The 26,638-nt window shown below is 47.7% G+C and overlaps 1 protein-coding gene across 1 annotated transcript in view; it reads left to right on the top strand.

Moving 5' to 3' along the window:
- The window catches only part of SLC22A18 (solute carrier family 22 member 18), a 62,422-nt gene that overhangs the window by 24,497 nt on the left and 11,287 nt on the right, over window positions 1-26,638 (top strand). Inside the window, exons 5-7 of the mRNA XM_009635451.2 lie at window positions 13,006-13,121; window positions 13,604-13,714; window positions 19,043-19,143. Coding sequence (XP_009633746.2) covers window positions 13,006-13,121; window positions 13,604-13,714; window positions 19,043-19,143 — 328 coding nt within the window. The remainder of the gene's footprint in view (window positions 1-13,005; window positions 13,122-13,603; window positions 13,715-19,042; window positions 19,144-26,638) is intronic.

Below are 26,638 nucleotides of genomic sequence, written 5' to 3'. Positions count from 1 at the left end.
AGCACCAGTCTAAAATCATTGTCACTGCCAGCTGCTAAAGAACATGGCCCATTGCTGCCTTGAGTTGCCTGGTTGTAGCATCTAAAATACAGGTGTTGCCTAAGATGTCCTGCCAAAGAAGTGTGTGGCCTCTGGCTCTTGCAACACCAGATGGCTTGAAAAGAAAATCTTCGAGGTACAGCAAACCCCAAGCGTGCAGCGGGCCAGCACTTCGCTTGTTGGAGCTACAGAAATGTGTAATTGGAGGTTTCCAAACTCCTCTGCAGGCAGCTGGCTGCTCACATGGTGCTCACCCCTTCTCGTTTCCAGCTGCTAATTTGCAATTAAATGCAACTAAAAATACAGTAAACACTGTGCTCACAATTTTTCATGCAAGTCCTCCAGGTAGCTTGCAGTTGCTGTCGTTCGGTGGTGGATGGAGCAGGCTTCTGCCGTAAGCGTGTGGCTGGGTGGAGAGGCTGCCCATGAAGCTGCCTAAGATGTGGTTCCCACCGAGCGCTCCTGTAAATACCAGTTCAGCATAATGCAGCTGATGCTAACTGGCATCCCTGTAGGTGGTCTCAGTAGTGGGGCCAAGATGAAACGTGGTGTGGAGAGTGAACGAAGCACTTTTTCTCCCTAAGGGGAGCACCTCCAGCTTAGAGCAAAGGTGTGTGAGGCAGAGCTTGAAATGCAACCACTGCACCCGGTCTGCGGGTAAAGGATGTTCTTGTTCAGGGTTTTGGCAATGCTGGAATCCACTGAAATATGCAAGATGGGTAGAAGACCCTGCAATTTCATTTGACTGGTATGAAATACATTGAATCTGTTTTCAATTCATTGCTCCAAAGAGTGTAAGCAACTTCAGCTGAATGTGCTTTTTAACCCAAATAGATTATTTTCTACTATGCTAAACAAAGTACTTGAAAATACGTCATTGAATGCAAAGTTTCTTAGCTGTTCCTTGGCTAGCGTTTGTCCTACAACCTGTGTAGGAGAGAAAACTACTACAATTTGCAAATATGAAAGGCAGAACCACCTCCTGTCTGAATATATTTAATGTGCAGAAACCATTGTCGCTATGGGATGAGGGAAACAAAATAATTAATTTGGGGGAGTTTGGTAAATGTAGTAACAGTGAGACCACTCCTGGTTTGAGTGTAGGAAGCCTGCCCGAGCAAGCAAACTGTGTGCCTTTAATTAATGGTTTCGCCCATTATTGAAATGGAGTGACTCACCCTTCTCATGCAGATGCCTCCTTCTGGGGTCAAACTCTTCATGAAATCAAATCAGCGGCACCACAGCCCTCAGGCTCTGTCTTTGCTGGAGAAAGGGTTGTTTCCAAGGGGCCTGTTGTGCAACCCAAGAGGTTGGAGTGGGATGCTGGGAAGTCTTCTACCTGACATGTGAAATGTTTTATTTGTGACTTTTGGGTATTAGCGGTCCAACACTGCTTCCCGTACAAAATTAGCCCTAATGTGTCCTAGTTCATTAAAAGGTCTTACTGGGCAAAAGGCGCTGGAGCCCTTGATGTAGCACAGCAGGATTTTTCACACCTCGAGGTAGGAGGTGTTGGCTGCCACTACTTGTTCCAAGGCAAGATCAGTCTGTGCCGTACCTCTGGTAGGATGATGCATTTACAGTTACTTACCTCAAGGTACAGAAGTAACTTGTTTTGCCAGAGATTACGTTGCTTAAAAATGTCATTCACGTGAATGTAGTCCTGGTAAGAGATGAAATTTAAGTGTCAGACTTGGCTAGTCAATGACTTTGCTATTTGCCTCATTAGCCTTCGGGTGTGGGGTGTGGAGGGAGCCCTTTCTTTTGCGTGACGCAAGGATTGCTCTCTTGGATCATTGCAGTAGCCTTGCCAGTGCCCCACTTGCAAAAGGGACGGGTAGGGGAAGGAGCTTGAATCCTTTGGTGGGCCAGTTCTGGGACACCTCCAAGCACTGGCAAAACAGGTAGTTGCCTGCAGCATTGGACTCTCTGCCCCTGGTCCTGTTGTCTATTTGCCTATGCCAGAGTGGCGAGAAGGCGTGCTCATTGAGGAAAGCCAGAGCATCTGGTGTCTGTGTCTGGTTTTGGAATGTGGGGGAGGTAGTCTTGGAAGTAGCTGTCACCGCCTGTCTCCTTAGTGCCAGCAAAGGCAGTGGTCCTGGCTTGCCAGAGCTCTCTTCGTGCTTTCTTTCCCAGCCAAATCCTACCCCTTCCCCTCACAGGAACTACCCGGACCCCACCCCTCATCCTTGGGCAGCAAAATTCAGCTCTGCCCACGCATTGCTTTGAGCCAGCTCTGAGTAAGCGAGTGCATCGCGATCGGTGAGAGGTGGTGCAGCCGATGCCAAACTTGCGGATCCATCTCCATGAGCTGAGACCTGACGTGCCAGGAGTGCAGCCCAGGTTACTATAGCAAATCCTCAACAGTTTCCTGCCCAGCTGAGTCTTTTGGAGTCTGAAGCATTGTAACCTCATAAAAGCTAGAAAAAGCTTGAACTCATTCAGAGATTATTTCACACCACCTACAGTACTCTATGAAGTCAGACATGCTGTAACATATGATTAACGATGTATTTGGTGGTGAGTCACCGGGTAGTCTAGCAAGCACTGCTCACCTTCTAACCAGTCTGTGTGTGGGAGTCCTTACCCAGCAACACACCCAAACTGAGCATTTTAATAATTTACCGCATTCTGAGCTTGGAAGAGCAGTTTTTGTTGCTTAATTAGAAAAAAAAAATAATTACTTAAATGTTTTGCCACCCGTTAAGGAACAAACCTTCACTATGAAGAAGGTGGGGGGACCTCAAAAACTATTATTACTTTGTATGGTTGGAGTATCCAAGAAAAAGACTGGGAAAAATCCATGTTTAATCAATGAGGGGATTGCATCTTTGTGTTATATTAAGCAGTCACTTGAAAAGATACATGAACATTACTTGGACTGAAATGTAGCATTACCCTTTTCCAGATGCGTGTCCTGAGCACAAAGTGAGAGTAGTGGTTATTCTTATTTATTATCTGGAATGTTTAAAGATTGTAGGAAAAAAGCAGTGTTTTCCAAGGGAATGAGCAAAAATGAGCCTTGTCTGGTTTGTGAGATGGTGGTGGGAGACACTGTTTTGAGTCCTGTTGCAGAGGAGGAAATTGCACTTGTGTCTCAGTGTGAACTGGTATCCTTTCTCCAATAAAAATCACAGTAAGAAGCCAGGGAAGAGAAAGAGAGGGACAAACTTGCATAATACCTCACCGATTACTTTTCCAGCCTCCAACTATTTTCAGCTCAGGGGATTTCCTGACGCAAATGAATGTGGTTTGAGACTCTTTGGTAACCTTCAGTGGATCATTTCTCCAAGTGCTTGTCCAGTCTCTCCTTGTACCTGTCTAAACCTTTTGCTTCCACAACACCAGTAGCATCAAACCCCATTGACCTTCTACATGTTGTGGGAAGAATTAGGCCTTTCTCTTTGTTTTGAACCAGCCTCTCACAGCTTCGTTTGGTGCTTCCCAGTTCTTGTGGTGGAAATGACCGTGTCAGTCACTTCGCAACCCCCTGCTCCAAGTCCCTCACCGACTTGTGGACCTTTATTAGATGTCCCTTGGACATCTCCTTCCTGAGGTGAAGGCTCTCAGCCTCCTCAGGCACAAAATCGGTTGCCATGAATTGTCCTTGTTCCCATCCTCTGTGCCTGTCCCACTTCTTAGATATTCTTTTGAGAGGAGGGGACCAGGATTGCATGTGCTCTTCAAAGTACTGGTGAACCAGGAGTTTATACAGTGGTCTAATGAGGTTCTCTGCTTGCTTGCTGTTTCTTTCGTGGTAGTCCCTAATGTTTGGTTAGCTGAGCACTGAGCTGACGTTTTTGTGGAATGGTCTGATAGTCCAAAGGTCTCCCCCGTAAGTAATAATAAGCTGTTCAGAAACCATCATTTCATATGTGAATTTAAGACTTGTTTTCCCTGCGTGCATCACTTCAAATTTAATCTGCCATGTTATTGCCCAATTCCTCAGCCCTGTAAGGGCCATACGCAATTCCCCACTGCCTGCTCTTTTCCCCAGTACTCTTTTAGTTGCGTATCCTCAGCAAGCTTCCTTACCTCACTGCTACTCCAGATTGTTCACAGATAGATCGAACAGCACATGTCCTGGCCTCACCGGTGGGATGCCTCTATTGCAAGAACTGACCGCTTACACCTACTTTCTGATACCTATCTTCACCCGCCCCAGCTCATCCAGTATTAGCACCGCTGGGATCAAAGCCAGATGTTGCAAGCCCCCATTCAGGGAGTGCAGCTCATACCTGGCCCTTGTCTAGACTCCTCCAATTCTAGACGTATAGGGTGATACCGCAGAGTATGAGGCAAGCAATGCCTTAGCCAGCCAGCTGGCTAAAATCTTCTATGGAGTGCAGCTTATTCCCCCATACGTTATAAATGCATGTAAATGCACAGGTGCTCAGTGCACTGAGATGCCAGTGGGGCTGTCAACACATGCAGCAGGGGAAAGCAATAATCACACATACAAGTGCAAGCTTTGAATTAGCAAAGTGCAGTATTTTGAAATAGGGTGTTTTAACAGAAAAGAGCACACGAGAATAAATGACACTCGAAATTAGTGGCGGCTTATGGGCAAAGCATGCAAATCCGCCCACGTCTTATTGAAACGTAACTGATATGCCTCTTCTGGCAATTAGCTGAGTTCCTTGGGAGGGCGCCGCGTTGGATCGGGCAGCAGGATGGGCTGGCGCAGGCAGGCTGCTCCAGCTGCCTGGGAATTAGCATCCTGCCACAGCCGGCCCCCTCACACCCCTGCTGCGGGGGCTGGCGTCGCGGCTGCCCCCGCTGCGTGGGATTTAGCCCCCTGCCACAGCCGTCCCCTCCAAGCCCTGGCAGCGGGATCTGCCGCGCTTGAGCTGTGGCTGTGGCAGGGGCCAGTTAGTTTGAGCTGCTTTGCATTGCTGGGATTTTCCCTGCAGCAGGCGCTCAGGGAGGGGGACAGATAGCCTTGTTGCTGCGGAGCCCCAGTTGACAGCCAGCCTTATCCTTTCGCACAGGGCACTGCTTACATAGGGAGCTCTGCCAAAGGAGGATTTTCCCTCTGGAAAAAGCCCGAGTGTTTTTTAGTCAGTGCCCTGCACTGACCTAAAGCGTTTTTTTCTGCAAGGTTGAGTGTCAGTCCCACCAGCAACCCTCCTTGTGTTGGGTTGGTGACACGCACAGGAGCAAATGTCCCTTAAGGGAAGTTAAGCCACAGGTAGCTCCAATGACTTTGAGGACGGCTGTGAACTCCTGGTGCCCTCCCACGCCTGGTGTCCCCAGCACATGGCAGCCCTCACATGCCTCTGCCATTGCACTCCTGGCTCTTTGCCCTGCTAATGCACCAGTGCCAATCGTCAGCATCCCTCCCCCACCCGGTTCTGACGGAAACGAGTGATGCAGGATGCCCATACCCCCCTTCATCTTTTTTTTCCTTTCCCACCACCTGAATTTTCCAGATGTGCCTGCCACTAGAAATAACCAGTAGAATGAGCACTTGTATGCGGGTGACTCATTCTCGCCCCGTGAGGGGCTCTGCGGAGGGTGCGGACGCAGACTCTCACCGCCTCCTTGGACAGCCTGCAATGATGTCAAGGTCACTGGAGTGAAAAAGAGCCTTCTGCTCTCCCCAAAGCAGCAGCAGCCAACTGCTTCTGCTCCTCATCTGAAACACATGTGGCAAAAAGGACACCCTGGTCATGGTTTCCAGTTGCATCGGGGCAGTGCACTCCCTCCTTTTCCTACTGATGCATGGGTGGGGGTGGGTATCTGCTCAGGTTGTATGTTCTGTGTCTGGAGAAATCCCAGGCTCCCCCTGAAATAATGGGGAAATTGCAACCAAAGGAGTCCCACTGAGGGGCTACAATGAAATACGGGTGATTTAGCCCAGGTGATTTGTCCTGTCTCTTGTGAAGTACCTTCTACCTGACCATGAGGAAGCAAGTGAGAAAGGGCATGTTTCTCCGGCACATGTCCCTTGGAGGCTGCGTTTGTTCCCACGTGGGATTTAACACTTCTTCAGCTGGCATTAACCTCTGCTCCTTGCTTCATGTACTGTTTTCACATGGGCATTTGCTTGGACAGGAGAGCCAGGAGGAAAGACTCATGTCACGCTTATTCATGCCTTTGTGTGATGTTTTTTCCATGAGGACAGGGAGTGGGAACTGCGGAAAGGAAGGTTCCAAAGGCACGGATAATGTGATGAGTGGAACTGGCCATCCTTCATGGGCAGGGCTGCCTTGAAGCCTGCTGAGCGCTGGGCTGTCTGGGTTTATTTGTGTTACTGCGCCGTTTCTTGCCTGGGGCTGTGGAAGCCAGGCTATCTCTATACGCTTGTGTGAATGTCCTAGGAAACGTGAAATTTTTTGAGGCTCAGTAAATCTATTCTTGATTGAGGATTTTGTGGGTTTGTTTCTTTAAGAAGCTTTGGTGAAATTTTGTGCTTGATTTTTTTTTTTTGTCTTTGGGAGGAATCTTAACAACATAGACCAGATCGTGATGGGTCAAAGGTGAGATACGCTCAGCAAGCATTGTCAAGACAGTAAAACAAAGTTTCTTGAACAAAACTGTACCTAATTTGCAATAAGTTTTGCGCTAGGTTTATGTATCACCAAGTCATCAGGAACACGGTGGCCACTGCTCACTTTCTTACGGACCCAAAGCTGTTTACTGGAGAGCGTGGTTTGGTGTCGTAGTCTCACCTGAACTTGTTTTTTTCACCTCAGTTTTTTGCTTTTCTTTTCTTTTTAACTCACCAGCTGTTTTTCACCCATTGCTGCCCCATCAAGGGTGTGAGTGGATGAGCAGATAGTGTGGCCGAACTGCAATCAAAGAAATATTTTGAGAGTCCTTTCAGAGCTCTTTAAGGAATCTGGGCCGGCTATGAATGCTGGCTTTATGCAGCGTTGTTTTGAAGTAGGAGTGAGTCACTAAAAAACAATTTGTGCTCTCTCCATGTTCAACTTTGACTTTATTAAGAAAAAGAGAAAGAAAACAAACACAATCCCATTCACTGCCGAAATACACGTTGATCCTTTAATCCTCAGGGAATCATTGGGAACTGCTTCCTCCTCGAAAGAATCGCTGTATTGATGCAACGTTTAATTGTGCAATTACACGCGCGCGTTTTTCTCCTGGGCTTTGCAGAGCCAGGCTCTGTGGCTGGAATGCTAATCAGAAAGCGATTGATACCATCTCACTGCGGGCACAGCCTGAATGCAGCCTCCCAGCTGGCAGCAGCCCTTAGGTACCTTCATGGGTCTGGCCCAGCCTTTTCAGGCAGGAAACCAAAGATGGGAATTGCAGCCCAGCAAGGTCAGAGCAGGGACTGGAATTTGGGCTGGAGCCCAAAACTCTGTCCTGTAGTGGTTTGTTGTAGCCTTCCATGGTGCTTCCATGGGAAGCTCCAATGCCCATCCCTCCTTGGCACTGCCTGGGAGCTGCAGTTGGCAGGTACTGGTGAGGACTCTGTTCAGATGCCCTCATCTGCCAGCTGAAAATATTACCTGCTTGCAAATGCCTGGTCAGTGGCTTCTCTCCTGCTCCTGTGCCACTGCCTGATCTCTGCATAGTCCGTGCGCCTTTGTGGGATTGAATTTTTCATGGAAGTTTTGCTTCAAACCTACTGGGAAATGCTCTGCATATGTGTTTTTACATATATATGTATGTATATACACCCACACATTCTTGGCTGGCCAGGCCCCACTTTCCAAGATCTGTGTTTGCCATAAACTGTGCCAGATTTTTCTGATGCTCCTTCTGACTTCAGGGGTGTGCGACCCTTGGGGCAGAGCTGCAAAGCATCGTTTCCAGGAGTTGGGGAGCCTGTGGGATCCCTTGCTGTCACCTGTATTACTGCCTCATGGCTTGATTCAGAAACTGAACCCTGACTGCGCTCATTTGCCTCATCCTAATTGACCCTGATGGGAGCAGGTTGTGAAGAAACATAGAGCATGTCCTCGCTTCGCCTCACCCAGGAAACGTGGTGCACATTGGGATTTACAGTTACCTACAGGTAAATACAAGAGGCTGGTTAAGCATTTGATGGGAAGAAATGCAAACCTCCTCCAGCTGGCTTTAGATGCTAATATTTTCTTCAGGTTTAACCTCTTTACCATGACTTTACTATTAATGGTTTCGTCATCAATTCTGCTTTCCCACCAGCATTAAGGATGGAGTTTCCAGATGGGCAATCCTAGCTGTCAGCTGCTAGTCCCTTATCCATGGCCACACCATCAGTCCCGTGGCAAATGTGCCCTGGGCTCACCATCCTGCTTTTTGAAACCCTTTAAAACTCTCTTAATGGATGCTTTTAATGCATCCACCACACTTGCCTAATCGCCTCTGGAAAATGAAAAGAGGAGGTTTTTGTTATGTTGTTAAGCAGTGTTTGGCTAATGCTGTGGGCTCCTGGCCTCTGGGTCCCTCTGCTCATGTTTTCTTATTTCTCTGAAAACTTTAAGTCAGGGCAAGCTGAGGCTGTTCCTGTTGGCAAAAACTAGTCCTCCTCCGAGTCTGGCTGTTTGCTCTCTGCAGAGGATTGCTCTGCACCCTCCTGGCAGCAGGACCTTGGGGCACGTCAGTCCTGTGCAGGACAGGGTGATGCATTTTGTTCTCCCTTTCACAGCAAGGCTGAAAACACACAAAGAAGGGTGGGTAGCTGTGGTCTTAGCCGACAGCCTAAGAGGAGCTTTGCTAGTGGAAAAGCCCAGGGAAGAGCAAGGAAGGCTGCTGGCAAAAGTCAGCAAGGGAATGTCTCTCCAGATGCAAGAGAAGCAAAGGAATTCTAAGTAACATGCTGAAGTACACAGATAAATTTACCCAAGTTATTTTGACCATAAAGCCCAGGACGGTAAAGGCTCTTAACCTCTATTAATCAGTGAGAAGCTGGAAGAGGCCGCACAATGATCTTGGCTGCCGAAGCTGGCGCCCTTTTGCTCCCTTTAATTGAATTGTATTAGTCCTGCCCACATCCTTTGTTCTCCCGTCCCACTCAGGAAACCTGCTGCTGGTTTTGGCAGGGCTCGCTCTGGCTCCACATGGCTGGTTTGCGGACAGCCAGGAGGGACGAGACAGAGGGCAGGAAGGGGAAGAGGATGGGAAAAGGTCCCGCGGGAGCAACCTGCTTAATGTGTCTCATTTGTCTTAATAGTGCTATCACCATGGCCCTTCCTGGTGAAACTGCCTCCTGATAAGGCAAAGAGGCAAAATTGAATGCAGAAGGACTCCCGCTGATTTCTGCAGAGATGAGATTTCATGCTTAAATCTTTAAAAAAAGTAAGATGAGTGCCCTTGAGCCAAGTCTTGTGCAGCAGGAGCTGCCAACCCTGCAATCGTTCCCACCCCCAGCCTTTGGCTACGCTGAGGGGTCGGGGTGTCTCGCCTTCAGCTCAGCTCTTCTGGTTTGTACCACTTGTTCCTCATCAGACTGGTAAGAAATAAGAGCAACAGCTTGGCCCTGGGTCCTCCACTTGCTTAGCATGCAGCAGTTTTCTTTGCTGGTGACAAGAGCATCACCGTACCCTTTGCCAAAGCGCTGTTCCTCAGGGCTGTTGTGGGGTGCAAACCCCACCCTGCCATCCTGCTGCTTGCTGGACTCCTCCGAACCACCACCACCTCCTTCCGACCCACCTCTGCAGGGCTGCAGCTCCCCTTCCAGCAGCATCCAGCGGGGTGGGTAGAGCTTCCCCTGGTGCCAGTGACAGGGAGCAGCTCTAGCGGAGGATCTGGCAGCAGCATTGCAACTTCATGTTTCCCCAGCAAACGCATTGGCCTCCGGTCTCCTGATCAGCATTGTTGCAAGAATACTGTCAGCTCAACCTGGCGGCATTTGTCTTCCCTGCTGCCAGAAATAATGATTCAGCACGTGCACGCTGGTTTAACCACTCGTGTCCCTTTACATGACAGTGTAAATATTTCTGTATCCTCTTGTAAGAGGAAAAGACATTGTCTAGAGTCCCTCACCCACCCAAGCCCCAAAGCCAACATCACGGGGAGTTCAGAGGTGATGATGTGCCAGGGCTTCAGGAAAGCTGCCCCGTGCTGCTTCTTTGTAAAACAGTTGCCTTTCACTGTAGGACTGGGGGGATGCATCCCACTGACACTGTACCAAAAGGAGTGACACAGGAGGTGTTGTCATGCATAATTCATGGGTTGTAAAGGAAACATCAGGAAAAAAAAGACATGAAGATGCATCAGGAAAAAAATATGAATGGGCTGCTGTGTTGATGTGGCATTTTTTATGACCCTTGGTTTTACTTCATCTTTCTTTAACATGTGAACAAATGCAAGAGGTGGTTTCCTGGACACAGATGCATTATCGCCAATTCCAGAGTTCATCCCTGCTGTGTAGGACAAGATAGCGGAGCTGCTAACCCAAGGCTATGCCTTCATCACCTTCCCATCAACAAATGATAATGCTTCATATGCGGAAAAAGACAAAGCACTTACAGAAACTGTGGCTAAGAAAAGGGATTTTCAGATGATTTTGAATGCTTCAGGCTTGTCTGGGATACACAATTTCGAGCTCTATATTTTACTGGATTTCTCTCACTTCAGAGTCCAGCCACACAAAATGCCATGAATCCATTATAGCAAGCCCAGGTTTTCCCAAATATGTAGAATGTCAAGGTTCTCCTCTCCCTTTCACAGCCATGAATTATCAGTTGTATGCTTGCAGTGAAGTAGTGCATCATTTGCTTACTGGTTTTATAGGAGGATCCTTCCCTCATTGCTTCCTGTAATTCTTCTTGGATCTGAAGAGTAAAACATATTTACATTGCATGTGGGAGTCTGGTTTTCCAGACTCAGGAAAAGATAGGACTGGAAAGGAAGTTTTCTGTCCAACGCAAATTTTTGTGATGCATTTTTTCCGTATTAGAATGAAAGCTTGAAATATAGAAATCCCAAAAAACATTAAGCCAGCTGTAGATATTTATTTTGATTATTTTATCTTCTCTATTTTGTTAGTAAATTTACTTTATGTTGCAATGCAAAGTAGAAATTCCAGATTTCTTGGATAAAAACGTGGGTCCACAAAGTTGATTTCAATACACTGGGCACTGTTTGGCAGATAATTTTAAATCTGAGAGTGGCAATCTGCTGCACTAAAAATAAAAAATAACGATCCAGTAAGTGACTAATTTTGTGGTCCAGGGGAATTAGCAGAACAGCTTGGTGGATGGAAGGCAGCAGGTCTAAATTACTGCACTAAAAGTCCATTTGCAGGAAGATATTATCTGACTTTGTTGTTATTATTAATAATAATTAATGAGACATAAAATAGTCAGCTGGGATTTTTGCCGTTGCAATTAGTGGGAATACATGTGTGTGTGTATATATATATATATTTGCTCTTTGATGCTTTTCTCAGTTGTTTGCGTCTCAATCCTTGCTGTCTTGCTCTGGGACTTTAAGAATACTCTAGAAATTAGTCAGACCACACCTGTGTCTAGCATGGAGGAAACTCGAGGCTTTTACAATTAGTGCTGCTGATTATTGTGCAAAAAAATTACATGCCGTGGTCTGACAAGGAAAGCAGCTGTAAAAAGTCAGGCAATGAGCAGTCCTTTGTCAGCAGGCTCACAGGGAGCATTCGTCGACAGCTCGCAGCTCAACTTTGCATCTTGGTTTTGCAGCACAGGTTGCTGGGGATACAGGGGTGGCACAGTGGCCTCTGAGTCTGCATGGACTCATATGGCTCCAAAGCCTTCTCTGGTGAAATCCAGACATTGTTTTGCTGAAATCCAAGGTGCTTTAATTTTGATGCCTCAAAGAGACTGTGATGGTCACTTAGTCTTGCCCCCCCTGTGACCCCAGCCTTTGGTGTTTCTGCTGGGCGTTCCCACCCCAAACCTGCATCCTGCAGTAGGTTTTAAGCACATGTTTTATGAAACTCTTCCACTAGCAGGGGTCCCGTGCTCAGGAAGACTTCTAATGAACTGGTTTAGTGGATAATTGCTCTCACTGTTAAAGACAAAACATGCTTCTTCCTTTGTTTTCAGCTCCACTCTCCAGAGTTTCGCTCTTCCAGCCTTGGACTTTGCTCCATCTGTGTTTGGCAGAGTTAAAGACCATCAGAGTCTGAAATCTTCCCACATGCCCTTGAAGCCTAGCAGGGGTCATTTCCTAATCTCTTTTAAGAAGACAGTGATAATTGAGGACTTATTATTGACTCTATTGACTTTTACGTGGTTTGTGTTTGGGTTTTTTAGATCAGTTGTAACTGTTCCTTTTTATCATTGTAAAACTACTGTTAATAATTGCTCTTCGTTGGGTCTACATCTAAGGATGCAGTCCGCTTCTGTTAAAGATCCAACCTTTGGGGCTTTGTTGGGCAGTTGAAGGCCAGCTGATTTGGTTTTGGGCACCTTTGGAGAAAAGGAGGTGCATCGTTCAAAGTGCTGTTTACTCACCTCCTCAGAAGGCTTTGTAAATTGTGTTTGTTATTTTTAGCGTTTCCTTTTCATGTGGTATTGTATCTCCGGTGGTTTTGGTTCTGCTTGTAGGCTGGGCTGGATTCTAACATCCCTAATCATCTTGAGTACTTTCTTCACTTTCCTTAACTTCATTTCATTTTGCTGAGGAATTTCAAGGAGTGTGAGATGATACTTAGATGAATGAAACTGGGGATGAGATGGGGGATTAGATGGATCCTAACAAGCAGTTGCTGTGCTTCCCATGGGAATATTTCTAAGCTTCATTAAACCAAGAGGGGCTCTTTTCCCCTGACACAGATTTAAAAGCATTGAATTATACCCTATTATTAATACAAACAAGAAACGATCCTGATGGCAATAGCCATCTTTTGGTGAAATTTCAAACCGTGGTTGTACCCAAAGCTCCCATGAAAGGATGTGAGCTCTTTTATAACCTTCTGTACTGCAACTTCAAGGGGATTGTTCCTCATCCAAGTGCCCAAGCTGTTGCAGGACAGAGGTATGTATGTCTTGTTTATGCTATTTATCCACTTACCTGTATTTTTTCTGTTCGCAGCATTTTTGTTCCAACGTACGTTGGGCTTGTGGGAAATCTCATAAATACCATGATAGCAGTGGTTTGGATCCCTTTGCAGGCTAAACCCAAGTCAGACCGTCATGTGACGGGGCACAGTGAGTATTTAGTATTTCTGATAAATAGCACGTGAATGGGGACAGGGGACTGAAATGCTGTAAGGGCTCTGGTAAAGGGCAAAAAGGTGCCAACCTTGAAATCCTGATGCTTTAATCCCTAAGGTGTGCATGTGGAAGAATATTATTCCCTACCTGCCGACCACTCTGCCATGCAAAATTGCAGGCTTCCAGCCCAGTGCTTGCCACACATCTCAGAAAAGATGATCATGGACCCCTGGCTGGGGGTTAGTTTGGCCCAGCACAGGAGGCAGTCCGGCTGTCACCCGGGGGTCCTCTGCATACAGACCCAGCACCAGCTCCCAATCTCCTGCTGTCGGAAGAAAGCTGGTGCTGCAGAGACTCACCTTTTTGGAAAGGTGGTGGTGAACCTGAGTAGACAGGCTCAGAGTCTCTTGCTTCCTGCCTCTAGCCCGTACAAACAGAGTATTAATCAATATTAATCAATATGTCATCTTCTGTAGGCACTTCACAGTCTGGCAGCGTGTTCAGCATCAGAGAAATCCTGCGCCTGATGAAGTTTCCTGGAGTAATGGAAGTTTTTATAGTCAAGGTCTTTGCTGGACTTCCCATAGGTAAATCTCACCCGTTACCCATGATTGCTGATGTATTTAAAAGAAGACGACAAACACTGTAGACCAGGCTTGTCTCAAGTCACTGAAAGCACGTTGCTTTTGATCACGGAGCAGCGAGGATTCAGCTCCTGACTCGATGCTGGGTGCTTTCAAATGCTCTCAGCTACATAGGGTCAAAAACCTGGGACTTAATGCAAAACAGACTACTTGCCACAGGCTGCTTCTGTGACTTTTGGCAAATCACTTAATATCTCTACCCCATCCCCCTGCCTGAAAATGTTTTTTTTCCTCTTGTCTGTCATTTCTACTTAGGCTGTAACCTCTTCAGAGCAGAGAAATCATTTGTAGTCTGCCAGAAACACTGAGGTCCTTCCTGATTTAACTTAATGATTTTAAGGGGTATGTGTGCCCTAACCTTTTTCCCAACAACTAAAAATGATAGCTAGATGGGAGTCTGTGGCTGCTCTAACTGCCGGCTGCGTGCAGGGGAACCACAGCACCTTTCTTCCCTTGCACATCGATGGTGGTGCTTGTTCTTCTCTTCTTTTTATGTTCTGCTTGGGGTTTTTGTGTCATGGTGGGAACCTGCTGCTACCTCAAACCCATCCCAAACATGCCTGTTGCCCTGCTCCTTTGGCATAAGTTGCTGTCATGGCATAGTCCGTGTCTCCCAATTTGTTTGGTTATACTCATCCTTGGTCACAATTTAATAATCTTTAATTCTGCCTACCCGCTAGCTTCTTCCCCCAGCCCCGCTTGTCTAGAGACAAGCCAACCTTGCTAGTGGTGGTGTGAGGAAAGGGTGATGTTCATTGCTGTTCTACACAGGGAGCCTTCATGGCTCTTTTCCCAGTCAAACCTAGAAGTCCAGTTTCTACTGATTACAGTTTCAAGGATTGAGTTTCGTATGCATCAAAACATGCACATCATGCATCTGAACAAACTAAGGCAATTCCCTTCCAAACAAGGATCCTAAGAGAGGATTTAAGGTACCTCAACTTTTATGCTTTGCATCTTTTTCTAATTCATCTGTGTCTGAAGAAGCCCTTGAAGTTTAAATAACATGAAGTGTAATTTACAAATTAAATTCTAATTTGTGAACTGTAAATTCAGGTTACAAATGTAAGTAGATTTGGCTGTGGAGAGTGGCTGAATCAGAAGGGGATGGCGTTTCTGGGCTTGGCCAGGTTTGTCTGTTATTCCTTGCTAAGGCTCTGGGGGAACAAGTCCACTGGAGCTGTAGAATAGCATGCAGGGAAGTAAAGGACTTCTGATTTTTTTTTTTTTTTTTTTTTTTTTTTTTTTTTTTTTTTTTTTTTTGTATGTAGTTGGCATTGGCTGAGATCAGTAATGCCAGATGGTCCTACTGCCAGCACTGGGGACAGGCTACAGCCTTGATGGATGGGTGGATTGCCCTAATAGTGCACTTTTTAGGGTCTTCTGAAACTAAACTTTTAAAATTGTATTTTTAAAAGCGTCTATAAGATGACAGCGTTTCAAGGAACGAGGTAGTCAAGTGGTGTTTTAAAAGGGTTTTCTTTGCTGCTTCTGGCTCATTTCTCAGCTTAAAGTAGCCTTCACTTCTCTGTTTAAAAATGCCATCCCGAGACCGCATCCATATGCAATCCGCACGGTCATTTCTTGTGCGCTCTCCTTTTTCCAAAGGCCGGTTGAGATGCGCTTGGTTTTAGTCATCCCTGCTGAAATGCAAATTCCTCCCTGTTGCAGAAGGCATTCTTCTTTTACCGTTTGTTGCACAGCAAAAACGTGCACCCAACCAAAGTAAACACCTCCTGCCCAAAACTGCAAGGGAACTTCTAGGCAAAGAGGATGGAGACGGTGAAGCTGAGAGTTAAGGCAGGACATGGGCTGACAGTCTGTCACCGAAACGGCTGGGAGTACTTCAGTGAGAGCAGGAGTGGGTTCATCTTGTCAAGGAGTGATCAAAATCCTAGTGACTTCTTTGCAGGTCTCTCTTCAGGCTACTTGACCATACAATGGCAGCTCAAAAGGGATTTGGCCATCACCTACTTCTCTACAGCTCACAGCTGGAGGCTGAGCTCCTCATGAGCTCATTTACCTTTCATCTCCTGGCTGCAACTGTATAATTAATTAGATCATCCAAATTACAGACTGTTCTCTATTTACTTTGTAAACAAGTTTGTGATATACACAGAAGAAAATCTTCTGTTCCTTATGGATCTCATTGTTGTCTAAAATTAGCTTGTTTGAGACCGAAAGAGCCTCCCTGGGAGGGCTGCAGGGCTGGGAACCTCCTCCCTGTGTTGCATAAAAGCAGAGATGCGGGCTCTGTGGTAGCTGCCAAGGGGTGGACGGGCAGGAGGCCGCTCCAGCGTGGCCAAATTGCATCCTCAACTGACCTGGGAAAAGCGAGTCTCACTGCAATTGCAGTAGATAAGAGACAGAAAAGAAAACACGAGGATAAAAATGTCAAACATACCTCTCACTGACCAGAAATCACCAGGGCCTTCAAAATACTGATAAATAGCTGCTTGTATGAATCCTTGGCTGCCTAATCCCTTTGGAAAACCTGGTGTTAACCAATCACTTTAGCACCCGCATCCCATTTTTAAGGGGACTTTCTTTCACATGTGCAGAGAAGGATCTTGCTGTGGGCCGTGGGGCTCTGCACCCCGTTGTGTTTGCAAGCCGGCGTAGGAGGGCTGAGACAGGCTCCCAGGGGCCGCGCTCGCCTTTTCACACCGGCTCTCGATAAGGGTTGCTAAGCTGGCCCTCCCAAAGCCACGGGCTGCTTTTAGAAATGTCATGGGATTTTTTTTTTTTTTTTAAATACAGGTTGCACTCCCCTGTCTCCTTGGTGCTTTTCTGTGTCTTTATCACGTTTTGCAAACCATTTACCTGCCTTCTGCTGCATAACCCTGGTTACTCATCCCTCCAGTGCCAGGTTTTCTAAGGAGTTCACCCCTTATTTAGACACACCCACCCCACCCCACCCCCCAAAAAAGGTGAGGGTTTTGGGGATATTTTTTGCTGTTTTTCATTTTTTTTCCTGTTGAAAACCCGAGCCTCACAGTGTGGATTGAAGCTTATTCTGGCAGCTTCTGTGTGGGGTTTTGGTGTCCCCAGAAGAGCCCTCCCCAGGGGTACATCACTCGCATGGCTGCGCTCAGCCTACTCAGGTGGGAACTGCTGAACTCTTTGTAAGAAATGCTTACGCATGTTCAGATGAGCAGAAAATCTTCTGAGTTCAATCTAGGACTCACCCTGTGGGTTTCACCAAGAAATGCGTTGCCAGTGGGAGAGACCCACTTAGTTGCTGAAAGCAGAGGGAGCAGGGGGGGTCTCCCTTGCCCAGGTAGCTTTAAGTGACCATGCAGGCAGGGGGAGATGACACCCATCTAAAGAAGAGACCTTTGCATCTCCCGGGGAGCCGTGCAATGCGTAACGCTAAAGAGCTCAGCTTATCCCCCTGCCCCGAAAGAAATCAGCTTGTTTGCAGGAGAAAGATCCAAATCTGCCTTAACTTGGTGAGGGACTTCAAAGGGGAGAGGAGCGGCAGAAGCTGGCGCGTGGTACCGGGAAGAAGCATCAGGTATGTAGGAAGGTCGAACCCCTCCTAGGTGGTACCTGCAGTGGGGTAGCAGGATGAAGGGCGAGCACCCGCTTCGATCTAATCTTCCTGCAAGTGAAACGAAGTGTGGTTTTTCTTTCATTTCTTCAGGTGTGCCTTTTATGAACATGTGCAACTCTGTTGCCTGGTTTGGATGTTGTGAGTAAATATGGTTATTTGCATGTTACCTTAAGCTGGCTTGAGCTAAGAGCGATTTCAAAGCAACTGGATAACGACAAGGTGCTCTCCGCGGAGGGGTGTAGTGAAGCCATAAATCTTCACGAGCCCCAGCTCCCTGGCACCTTCTCCAAATATCCAGAGAGTAGCAGAACGGGGCACCCTTCCTGCCCCCCATCCCTCTCCCCCAACACCATGGGGGTGCAGCTATGCCCATTAAGGGGTCCCCGGTGTGGTTCAAGAAGGCTTTGTGGCAGGTCCCGGGGCGGGAGGGCGGTGTTCCCTCCAGGAAAAGGCTTGGGGTGCTTGGAGGGAGGTCCTTGTTGCTGCAGGTGCTCAACTGGTAGCAGCACTGTCAGGCTGCTGAATGTGGTGGAGTTGCGCGGGTTTGTTAGGGTGCAAGTCCTCCACGGCGTTTTCATCAGCAATTTGGGATCGCTTTCTTCGCGCTTCCAGGAAATGCCAGTAACTCCTTCCCATGCCGCGGGGTTAGTGACTCACTTTGCCAGGCCACAAGCTGTCTTCTCAGTCCTCACGCATTGCCTCCTGGGCTCTTTTTTTCTTCAGGAGAGGACCGCAGCTCCCTATTTACCCAGTCTTTGTACCTCGGAGGATCCTATGAGGAAGGGCAGGACCCCTAAAGGTCATCTGCTCTCCTCCTCTCCCCAGCAGGATCAGTGCTCTCCAAAGGGCACATTGTGGGGATGCTCAGGCATAGAGAGCCCCTGTTTCCTACTGCCTTGGTCCATCTGAGGTGCACAAGACACTAGGGGAGGCAGCAGCCTCCTACCCCATACCATCTCTTTGAGAGCAATGTCTTGTCATAATATTTTTAATTTGATGGCTCTTTGTGTACGACAAGAGCGTGTGTATGCATGTCTGTATTTGTGTACATTTTGCACAGGGGGAAACGCACGCTATTGTCTTTTCATGTGAGATTGAGTGGGCATCTTCCGTTGTGCTCTCCAGAAATTGCCTTAATTGCAAAGCAGAACCAGCCTGTGCTGCTTCTGTCTGTACTTTCACGACTGCTTGTGTTTGACACCGCTGTCGGTCCAGGAGAGCGAGAGATTTCACGTGCCAGTGACGTCACTGCCCAGGCGTGCGGTGAAATGCTGTATTTAGGCTGATGTCACCCAGTTGTTTCCCAGGCAGTGTTCCCCATGGTGAAAATCTAAAGTTAGGCAGAAGGGGCAAGGAATCCAATCAGATTATGTTTATGGTTACAGTCTTGTCTGAACAAATGTTTTCTTGTTGCCTTAATGGTTGGTTTGGCTTCAGTGATAAAAATATTTACCGGTTTATAATAAACAGCTGAATCTACAGCCTACATAGTCACATTATTTTAAAGATGAAAGGAAGGGGGGTAAAAAAAGTTAACATTTAAAGATTAATTTACTACGCTGACTTTGTATAGGATTCTGCTCGGGTTTTTATCCAGCCCTGGTAATCCCAGGGAGAGCTACTGACCCATACTGGAGGTGACTGGGAGCAGAGTCTTGGCCACTATACGCAGTGCAAGTATACTGATGTATGCTTTTTGTTAACCCTCCTTCTAGGTTTGTTCCTGATTATGTTTTCCATCATCTCTATGGATTTCTTTGGATTGGAAGCAGTAGAGTCTGGATACCTGATGTCATATTTTGGTGTCCTTCAAATGGTAAGTGAAGTGGAAGTCCCCTCCCTTGACAACACTGCCATCTAATTTGCTACCTTTTTGACACATGCTCTCCCAAATCCAGGCATAATATTGATGGGCAAATCCTACCTCTGCCATGTGGCACTTGGCTTTGAAAAATAGAAGCGACTCCAAATTTATTCTGTTCCTTGGAACGGGAAAAAGTCAGAGCAAGGAGTGTCCTGAAAGCTCTCTTCCCCTTGACCTTCTTTGCAGATCTTTAAGCTGCAGAGCTAAAATTTCCTCGGACAGACATGTTGTCCTCATTTTTGTACAGAACTTACATTGAAGCCAAAGTGCCTTGACTAAGGTTTTCATTGGTGCAGGTTAGCTGATTTACATTTACTTAGCAGCACCCTGTAAATTTATGTAAGTAGACGGTCTTACCAGCGTTTTCAGAGGTGCCTTCAGTGTTGAGGAAGGACTCGTTTCTGCTGCATGGGAATAAGCACAGCAGATAGTTGCTTCAAAAAAAAAAAAAAAAAATTAAAGATGGGCAATGGTATATAATCAGGAGACTTGCAAAATGGATAAAAAGGAAAAGTCAGCTGAATTAGGCAGTAGCAGGGCCAAAAAAATAAGATGCTGTATTATAGCAGAATTTTCCTTTTGAAAGAAGAGGAAGACGCTAATAATTTTGCAGAAAGAGCAACAGATGGTTATAAGCAAGCCTGAAGGTAGGAATGCAAGTTAAGCAATATCCTGAAGGAGGGTGGTCTCGTTATTAAATCCACCTTCATTTCCTGGGCATTGCCACAGAGTTCCTGTGGTATCTGGAGGAGCTTCTCATCTGGGAAATGGCAGCTTTAGTTCCTTCCCTTGTGATTTGGATTTGGCATAGTATTACCAGTTGCTTGGGCTCTGCCCTGGTCTCACCAAATCTGGGCATCTTGGACACCAGCTGACGAGCGTGGCTGTACATCAACAAGTGGCGTCTACAGAGTAAACCGGCTGGAGCCGAGGAGCTGGTGCCTTTGCCATCTCCGTCCTGGGAGGGTGGCTTTGGATTAGCTGTCGCTCAGTCCCATGAGCTCAACATCTGCTGCCAGCTGGAGGCACCCTCCCATCCAGTCCCATGGGAAAGCAAACCAGTTTGCTGCTCCACAGCTGCTTTCCAAAGCGTGCTGCTGATCCAAACTCCACTGCTAACAGAGGCTTTCCCTGTGTTAGTCTTTGTATGCCCCCTCCTAGACCAGGGTCTGCAGGAATCACTCAGGTTTTAGAGGGGCCAAGTCGCCCTCTGCTATCATCTTCCCCCTTTGGATGTAGAGGGACTTCCCAACAGCTCTTAACTTAGACCTGTAAGTTAAACCCATGTTATATGCGTCCACAACTTGGGGTTGCAGCATGGATACGGTGTGTTTGTTTCGAGCCAGCTAACATGGGCAGCAACAGCGCAGAAGGTAAAAGCGGCACTTGTACAGCCAGGGCAGGAGTGCCTTCATGTTGCTAGATGGACCTTGCATGCTGCTGTCAGGTCCATTATATCTGTCTTCACGACACTGCTGTTAAGTCTGGGATATCTGTCTGTCTTCACTGCTATTGTTTCCCAGATTAGTTTGGTTGAAACTACTGTAGATAAGGTTACCTGCGCTGCCATGCCGGTGTACCCTAGGTATTGATACAGCCTTGGAAGATATGGGAATTATAGCATTCACTCTGATTCCTAACAAATAATCAGATGTCAGTGCTAACCAGGGACTTGCCCCTTCCCATAGCCACCGGGTTTCACCCCGCAGAGGCCAATCACACCCTAATTTACCACGCTCTGATCCAGCAGTGGCCTACAGGCTCAGGTGCAGCATCTGCTTTGCTGGGGAGTCTTTGCCTTGGGACATTTGGCACAGACACCAGCTTTTGTCAGCCAGGCAGTTTGCTTTCCTCTGTCCATGCAGTTTCTGTCCATGTTGCTATGCATTTTCCTATGGCAGGTGACTCTGGACATCAGAAATATAGGAGGAGTGAAGCGGTCATAGGGTACAAACTTTTCTCCTTCATGATGCTGCATTGGGGTTTGCTGTCAGAACACCAAAAAGGAAAGGGGAAACAAATGTTTTATTCTTTTTAAAAGCTCAGGACACCTGATTCCCAGTGGCAGCAAAACCGTCTTGCCTGAGAGCTTGCAAAGCGCTGCTTTCTGCTTTCGTGACTGTTCTTTTCACTTTATCACTGGCAAGCTCTGCTCTGGTTTACACAGGACCAGATCCTTAACTGGTGCGAATGATACTCTCACCATCTGGCTTTTAAATTATTGTAAAACATTAGAATTTCTGCGTTTACTTTCAAATCAAGTCTCTGCCTGGAACCTCCCAAAGGTATCTCTTGCAGATAGTCACTGAATTGTGGTTCCTCCAATGGAAGATGTATGCAGAGAATGCAGCCTGTGCCAGCTCTGTCCTGCTGAGCCCCAGAGCTGCTCGTGTGCCTTCACCTTGTCCCAGCTGGCACTTCAGATGCATTTGTTTCTGTTGAACAGTGAATTGATACTGCTGGAGATATAAATGCAGATCAAGGTGCAAGCAAATTCCACCAGTCTGGATGGGTGAACGGTGATTAATATCTGCTGACTGGCTTCCCCACTTCACTGAGTAAATTATAGCTTTATTCATGAGGAATATAATGTCCTTTTCAATGAATTTAATCAACCAGATCCTCAGCTTTGATTTCTCATTCCTTAGTTTGCCTTTCCATAAAATATTGGGGGGAGGGGGTTTCCCATTCTCCTGGGCTTGCTCTGAGCCCTCCTGTTAGAGAAAACATCCCCCTCCTGTTTGCATCCCTCCCTGGGCATGAAAATGGGTCACATTTAAGGACTTTTATAGATGGGAGCAGACGTCACAGAAATTAAAAAATCGAGCCATGTCCTGTTTACTTTAAACCTCCCTGTGGATGCTGAACGCAGTGCCTGGGTGGTTGCGCAGCACGGCTGGCCGATGCGCCCAGCGCTGTGTCCCAGGGTCTCGCCTGCTCCCAGCACAGGTTGCACGCACTGAGCGGCTTCAGGGGCGCACCGGGAATGGCACAGCCAGCAAGGCTTAGCTGAGCCCTTTACTCAGCTCTTCCCCAAAAGTCTTGCACCAAGAAAAGCACTGCCTGGTCTGCCAATTTGTGGCAACTTTTAGCAGGATTGTTGCTTTGTGTTCTTGTAGTCCCTATTTTTGTAATGAGTTCTTCTAAAAATTGACGTCTTCCTCTAGCACAGAAGGTGATGCTCCAGCCTCCTTTCCCAGCCCAATCAGTAATCCCAGGATGACTCAAATAGCGATGGTCTCTTCTCACTTTCCTCTCCCGCCCCAAGGATATTATGCTCCAATTGCTTAACCTAATTTTCCAGCTTCTCAGCCTCATTTAACCTACTGTGGTGAGAAGCGGCCAATGCCCTGTAAACATCTCTGTTTCTCACTGTTCTTCCCATCCAAGCCAGCTGCAGAGCACCTAGAGAGGAGATTTTTGAATGGCTTCAGGTCAGTCCACCTAAATTTTGGTAGGCAACTCTAGTACTTTGTTGTCGGCATCTCAAGAACCTCTTTGCAAGGGGAGATCAGCACAGAAACACCAACCCCATGGGAGGCAAGGCATTTGCTACCTTTGCAGATGGAGGATATTAGTGAGCAGCCCAGGTAACTCAGGCAGCCCTGCCGAAGGATCCCATCTGGAGCTCCTTGGCCTCACCTCATCATGCTTGGTCCTGTCTTGACACTTTGTGACCCCACAGGACCCCAGCATATGGGGGGTTGCCCTGTGCCCAGCCTGAGAGGATCCCTGCAGGTTTGGAAGGCAGATTCAGGGCTGGTTTTTGGAGCCTGGGAGCCTGATAGCCTTTGACTGTCCACTCCCTAGAGCCACCCCTCTGTTGTTCCCTTGCTGACCATCAGCTCTCTCCACATGGGAAGGGTTCATGGCACTTGCCAGCACTGAAGTGGCTCAGCTGGTGCTGGTGGTGGGGTTTGTCCTCACAACGCCATGCATGTAGCACCAATGATCAACACTCATGGCATGGGGCATCCCCAGCACCCTCTTCCCTTTGCCAAATTGGCTGCCACAGTGTGGTCACCCTTCACCCTGGCACTGGTGGTACATCTCCTTGCTACCGCTTGTACCCCGGCATGGAGGGACGTAGGTTGCCTTGCTGCTGCTCCCAGCCTGTCTCATGGAGACCTGAGTGGCCCAAAGTAAGACGTCTGCTGATGTGTTGTAAAGGTGAGTACCTGTCCGTGTGGATCGGGGACTTCAGGGCTCTCTGGATGAAGCACAGGCCCAGGAGCTGGCACCGATTTACTGTATGTGGTATCATCTCATAGCAGAGGATATTGGAAAGTAAGGGGTGGGCTTAAGTGCAGTTGAAGGTGGGAAGAGGGCTCACTTCTGAGTTGGGACAGAGCCAAAAGAGGTCAGAGAAGGATGTGTGGGAAGGCCGTGTCATAGCATTGGGACAAAGAGCCGGCTGATGAAGAACAAAGTTGTGGCTTAGAAAATGAACTATGTCCAAGGCTGGAGTGGGCTAATGGGGAAGAGACAATAGCAAGCTGGGAGTAATTTGAGCAATCCAGGGCTCTGCTGTGATACTTGAATCTCCCTGATAGCGTGGGGCTGTCTGATGAGCTGGGACTGTGCCAGCATAAGTCGAGGAGGAGGAGTTGGGTGGGAGATAACAAAATGAGGCGGGGAAGGCAGACAGCAGGAAGGGTGCCGCTGCGCTGGGCGTCTTGCGTTGCAGAGGTTCCCTTGCTCATATGAGATGTTTGAAGCGTCTTTATCTGATTGCCGGTGCGTCTCCAGGCAAGAGGTGTGAGAGCCCATCAGGGACGCAATCCCTCTCTCCTCCAGGGCCAGGCTTCCAGAGTCCTCTCATCTCAGAAGTCATGCGAACAAAATTTCCCTCAGAATGAATGCCTGGGAGTGTGAGATGCCATTCAATCTCCCTCCAGAGAATAATTAATTTCATAATAATTTTAAATAATTTAACTTTGCATAATGGGCAGAAGTGGGCCTAGACTTCGGCGCTTTTTGGAGTTGTGAGCACAATAGCATGGAGAACTTCCAGGCATAACATCTGGCTTGGAAAAGGCTGCTGGAGGATTAGGCAAGTGAAATACCTGGAGTCCCTGGCTGGTATCTAAAGTCACGTCTGATGCTTAGATTTCAAACCACGGGAGGGGGTGGGGGAAGCTTTCCTTTAAGAACTTTTTTTCCAAAAAACCAAAGCAAAATGCACCAAACAAAAACTCTGGGTGGGACAAAGGAGTAGATATTTATTACCCTGAGGATCAAGAAATCATAAGACATCTGTTCTATTTACTGCGTTTAAATTCATATTGTTGTACAAACTCCACCTCTAGCTGTGCAGCTTCTGGAGGGACAAGTTGGTACGGAGCGATCCTGAAAAGATGAGAGAGATTCCTGGAGGAGAGATTTACATTGCGTATCATCTTATCACCAGTCTGTCCCTTGTGCTTTTTTTTTTTTCCCCTGCACAGCAAAAGAGATGATTAAAGAGCCGGGGATTTAATTACAGCCAGGTATGCCTAAGGGGAAAACCCACTTGGTGAAAGGACCTTGCAACAACAAACAGAAAGTTCTCCAGTTTCCTGGCTTTGAAGGATTTAAATCTGTGGAGGGGGGAAAGCAAGCCATTAGGCTGGAGTTTGCAAAACACCCGGTCCTCTTCCCCTTCTTCAGCAAAGTGCTGCCTTCAGCAGTTTGGTCCTCACCCTCAGCTCTCCTTCTAGTCCCACCGCCCTCCTGCTCCCCTGCGAGACCTGAACTACTTCTCAAGCGCTTTCTGGCATCACCGTGTCAGTAAAACAACTCCCCTTTCCCCCTTCCAAGGTTTTGCACCACCTTCAGTCCCTGCAGAAAAGCCTTGTGATTTCTGTTGCCCCCTGCGGTCTGGTGCAGCCCCTGCCCACCCATGGGTCCCACCCCAGCCGGCACTGCGCTCGCCCTGGGAGCTGCCAGCTGGGCACAAGTTCAAAGGCAAGAGAGATGGGTACAGCGCGTGGGAGGCTGCCTCTGATGTGAATCATGCTATCTGCGCTGGGGATGGGGCCCTGCATCTTCTCTGCTAGGCGGGACCAGCTTATCTGACCTGCTGCGCCTGCCTCGCCAACCGTCTCGCATCTTTTCATTGCCAGGCTGTTGCGCGAAAGGGAATTTATTTTGTTGCTGGGCTCTCTCGAGCTTTTGATCGGTGCTGCCGGAAGAATCTGTAAAAGAGTCCCATGTCCACTGAGCACAGAGGAGCAGCCGAGCCTGTGCATAACTCCTCTAGCCTCCGCTAGTGAGGTTGGCTACTTGCAGGTACAGCCAGTTCTGCTCAGCAGCGGGCAGCTCCATGCAGCAGGGCTAGGGCTTCACCATTCAAAATTCTTCCAAAAAACCAGCAGCTTAAACCTTCAAACAGCAACAACCTTTCCCATCCTGCAAGGGATTTCTGAAATCGGTTAATGAGGTTGACAATAAAATGGGCAATTGGCTCTTCTGAGCAAATGGGAGCTGCTGTCTTCCCAGAAATCAAATAGAGTATTTTTCTGCAGGATCAGCTGAACTTGGGTAACGAACCCCAGTTTGCGAATCCAGCATAATGACAAGGAGAGATTTGGCTGTTCTTATGCATTTATTGGGAGACTTATTTGCCTTTAAAGAAGGAGGGGGGGAAGGGGGAAAAAAAAAAAAAAAAAAAGATGGTTTATCCTGTGACATGTGTACACAGCCAGGGGCAGTGCCTGTTATTTCCCTTGCAAACAATTTCCTCTCTCTTTTGTTTATTGATGACAGCAGGCATTCCAGCCAGGTACACTGGCTCTTCCCCGACTTCAAAGGAGGCCGGGTTACAAAGGCGAGTACCATCCAGGCAAAATGAAATGCAGGAGGGCAAGGCACATCCCAGTCGATCTCAATGAGAGGTTGTGTGCAGGGGAAAAGCCCAGACCGCACCAGTAGGAATAAAACTAAAGATAAATCCCATTGCTGTCTTTCTGGTGCCACCAGGGCTTATCCATGGGAATGATGATGACCAGATCTTCTGGGATGCTCCCGCTGCCCCCTGACAATGGCAGCACACATCCAAAACCTTACGTGAGCGCGTGCACATGAAGCATCTTTTGCTTCCTCCTTCCCAAATGTGCCTGTGCAGGCAGCTACTGCTCATGTAGACTAGGGGACTGTGTGCCCAGGGAAAAGTACAGGCAGGAAGGAATGGGTTTTCAGGTCTCAGTTCAGACAGGAGGTGAGGCTGGAGCTCCCGGTGACTGGAAACCTTTATCTAGCACCTAAATCAAGACACTGGTGTTTGATAGTGTCCGAAGTAAAGATGATGGGCCTTGCAAGCCTGGGGCTCATGGCTGGATCAGCAACAACCGTGCTGGGGGGGGAGTCCAGCAGCCCGGATAACCACTGGGAGGCTACAGTCTGTATAACCCACGGGTGGCTGCTCAGCCCCAAAGGGAAAGCAGGTGACTTGGGCTGACACTTGCCC

Source organism: Egretta garzetta, unplaced genomic scaffold (genome assembly GCF_000687185.1).
Source record: "Egretta garzetta isolate BGI_Z169 unplaced genomic scaffold, ASM68718v1 scaffold133, whole genome shotgun sequence".
Lineage (NCBI taxonomy): Eukaryota > Metazoa > Chordata > Aves > Pelecaniformes > Ardeidae > Egretta > Egretta garzetta.
Note: the sequence above shows the minus strand (reverse complement) of the source record. Positions and strands in the feature narration are given on the sequence as shown.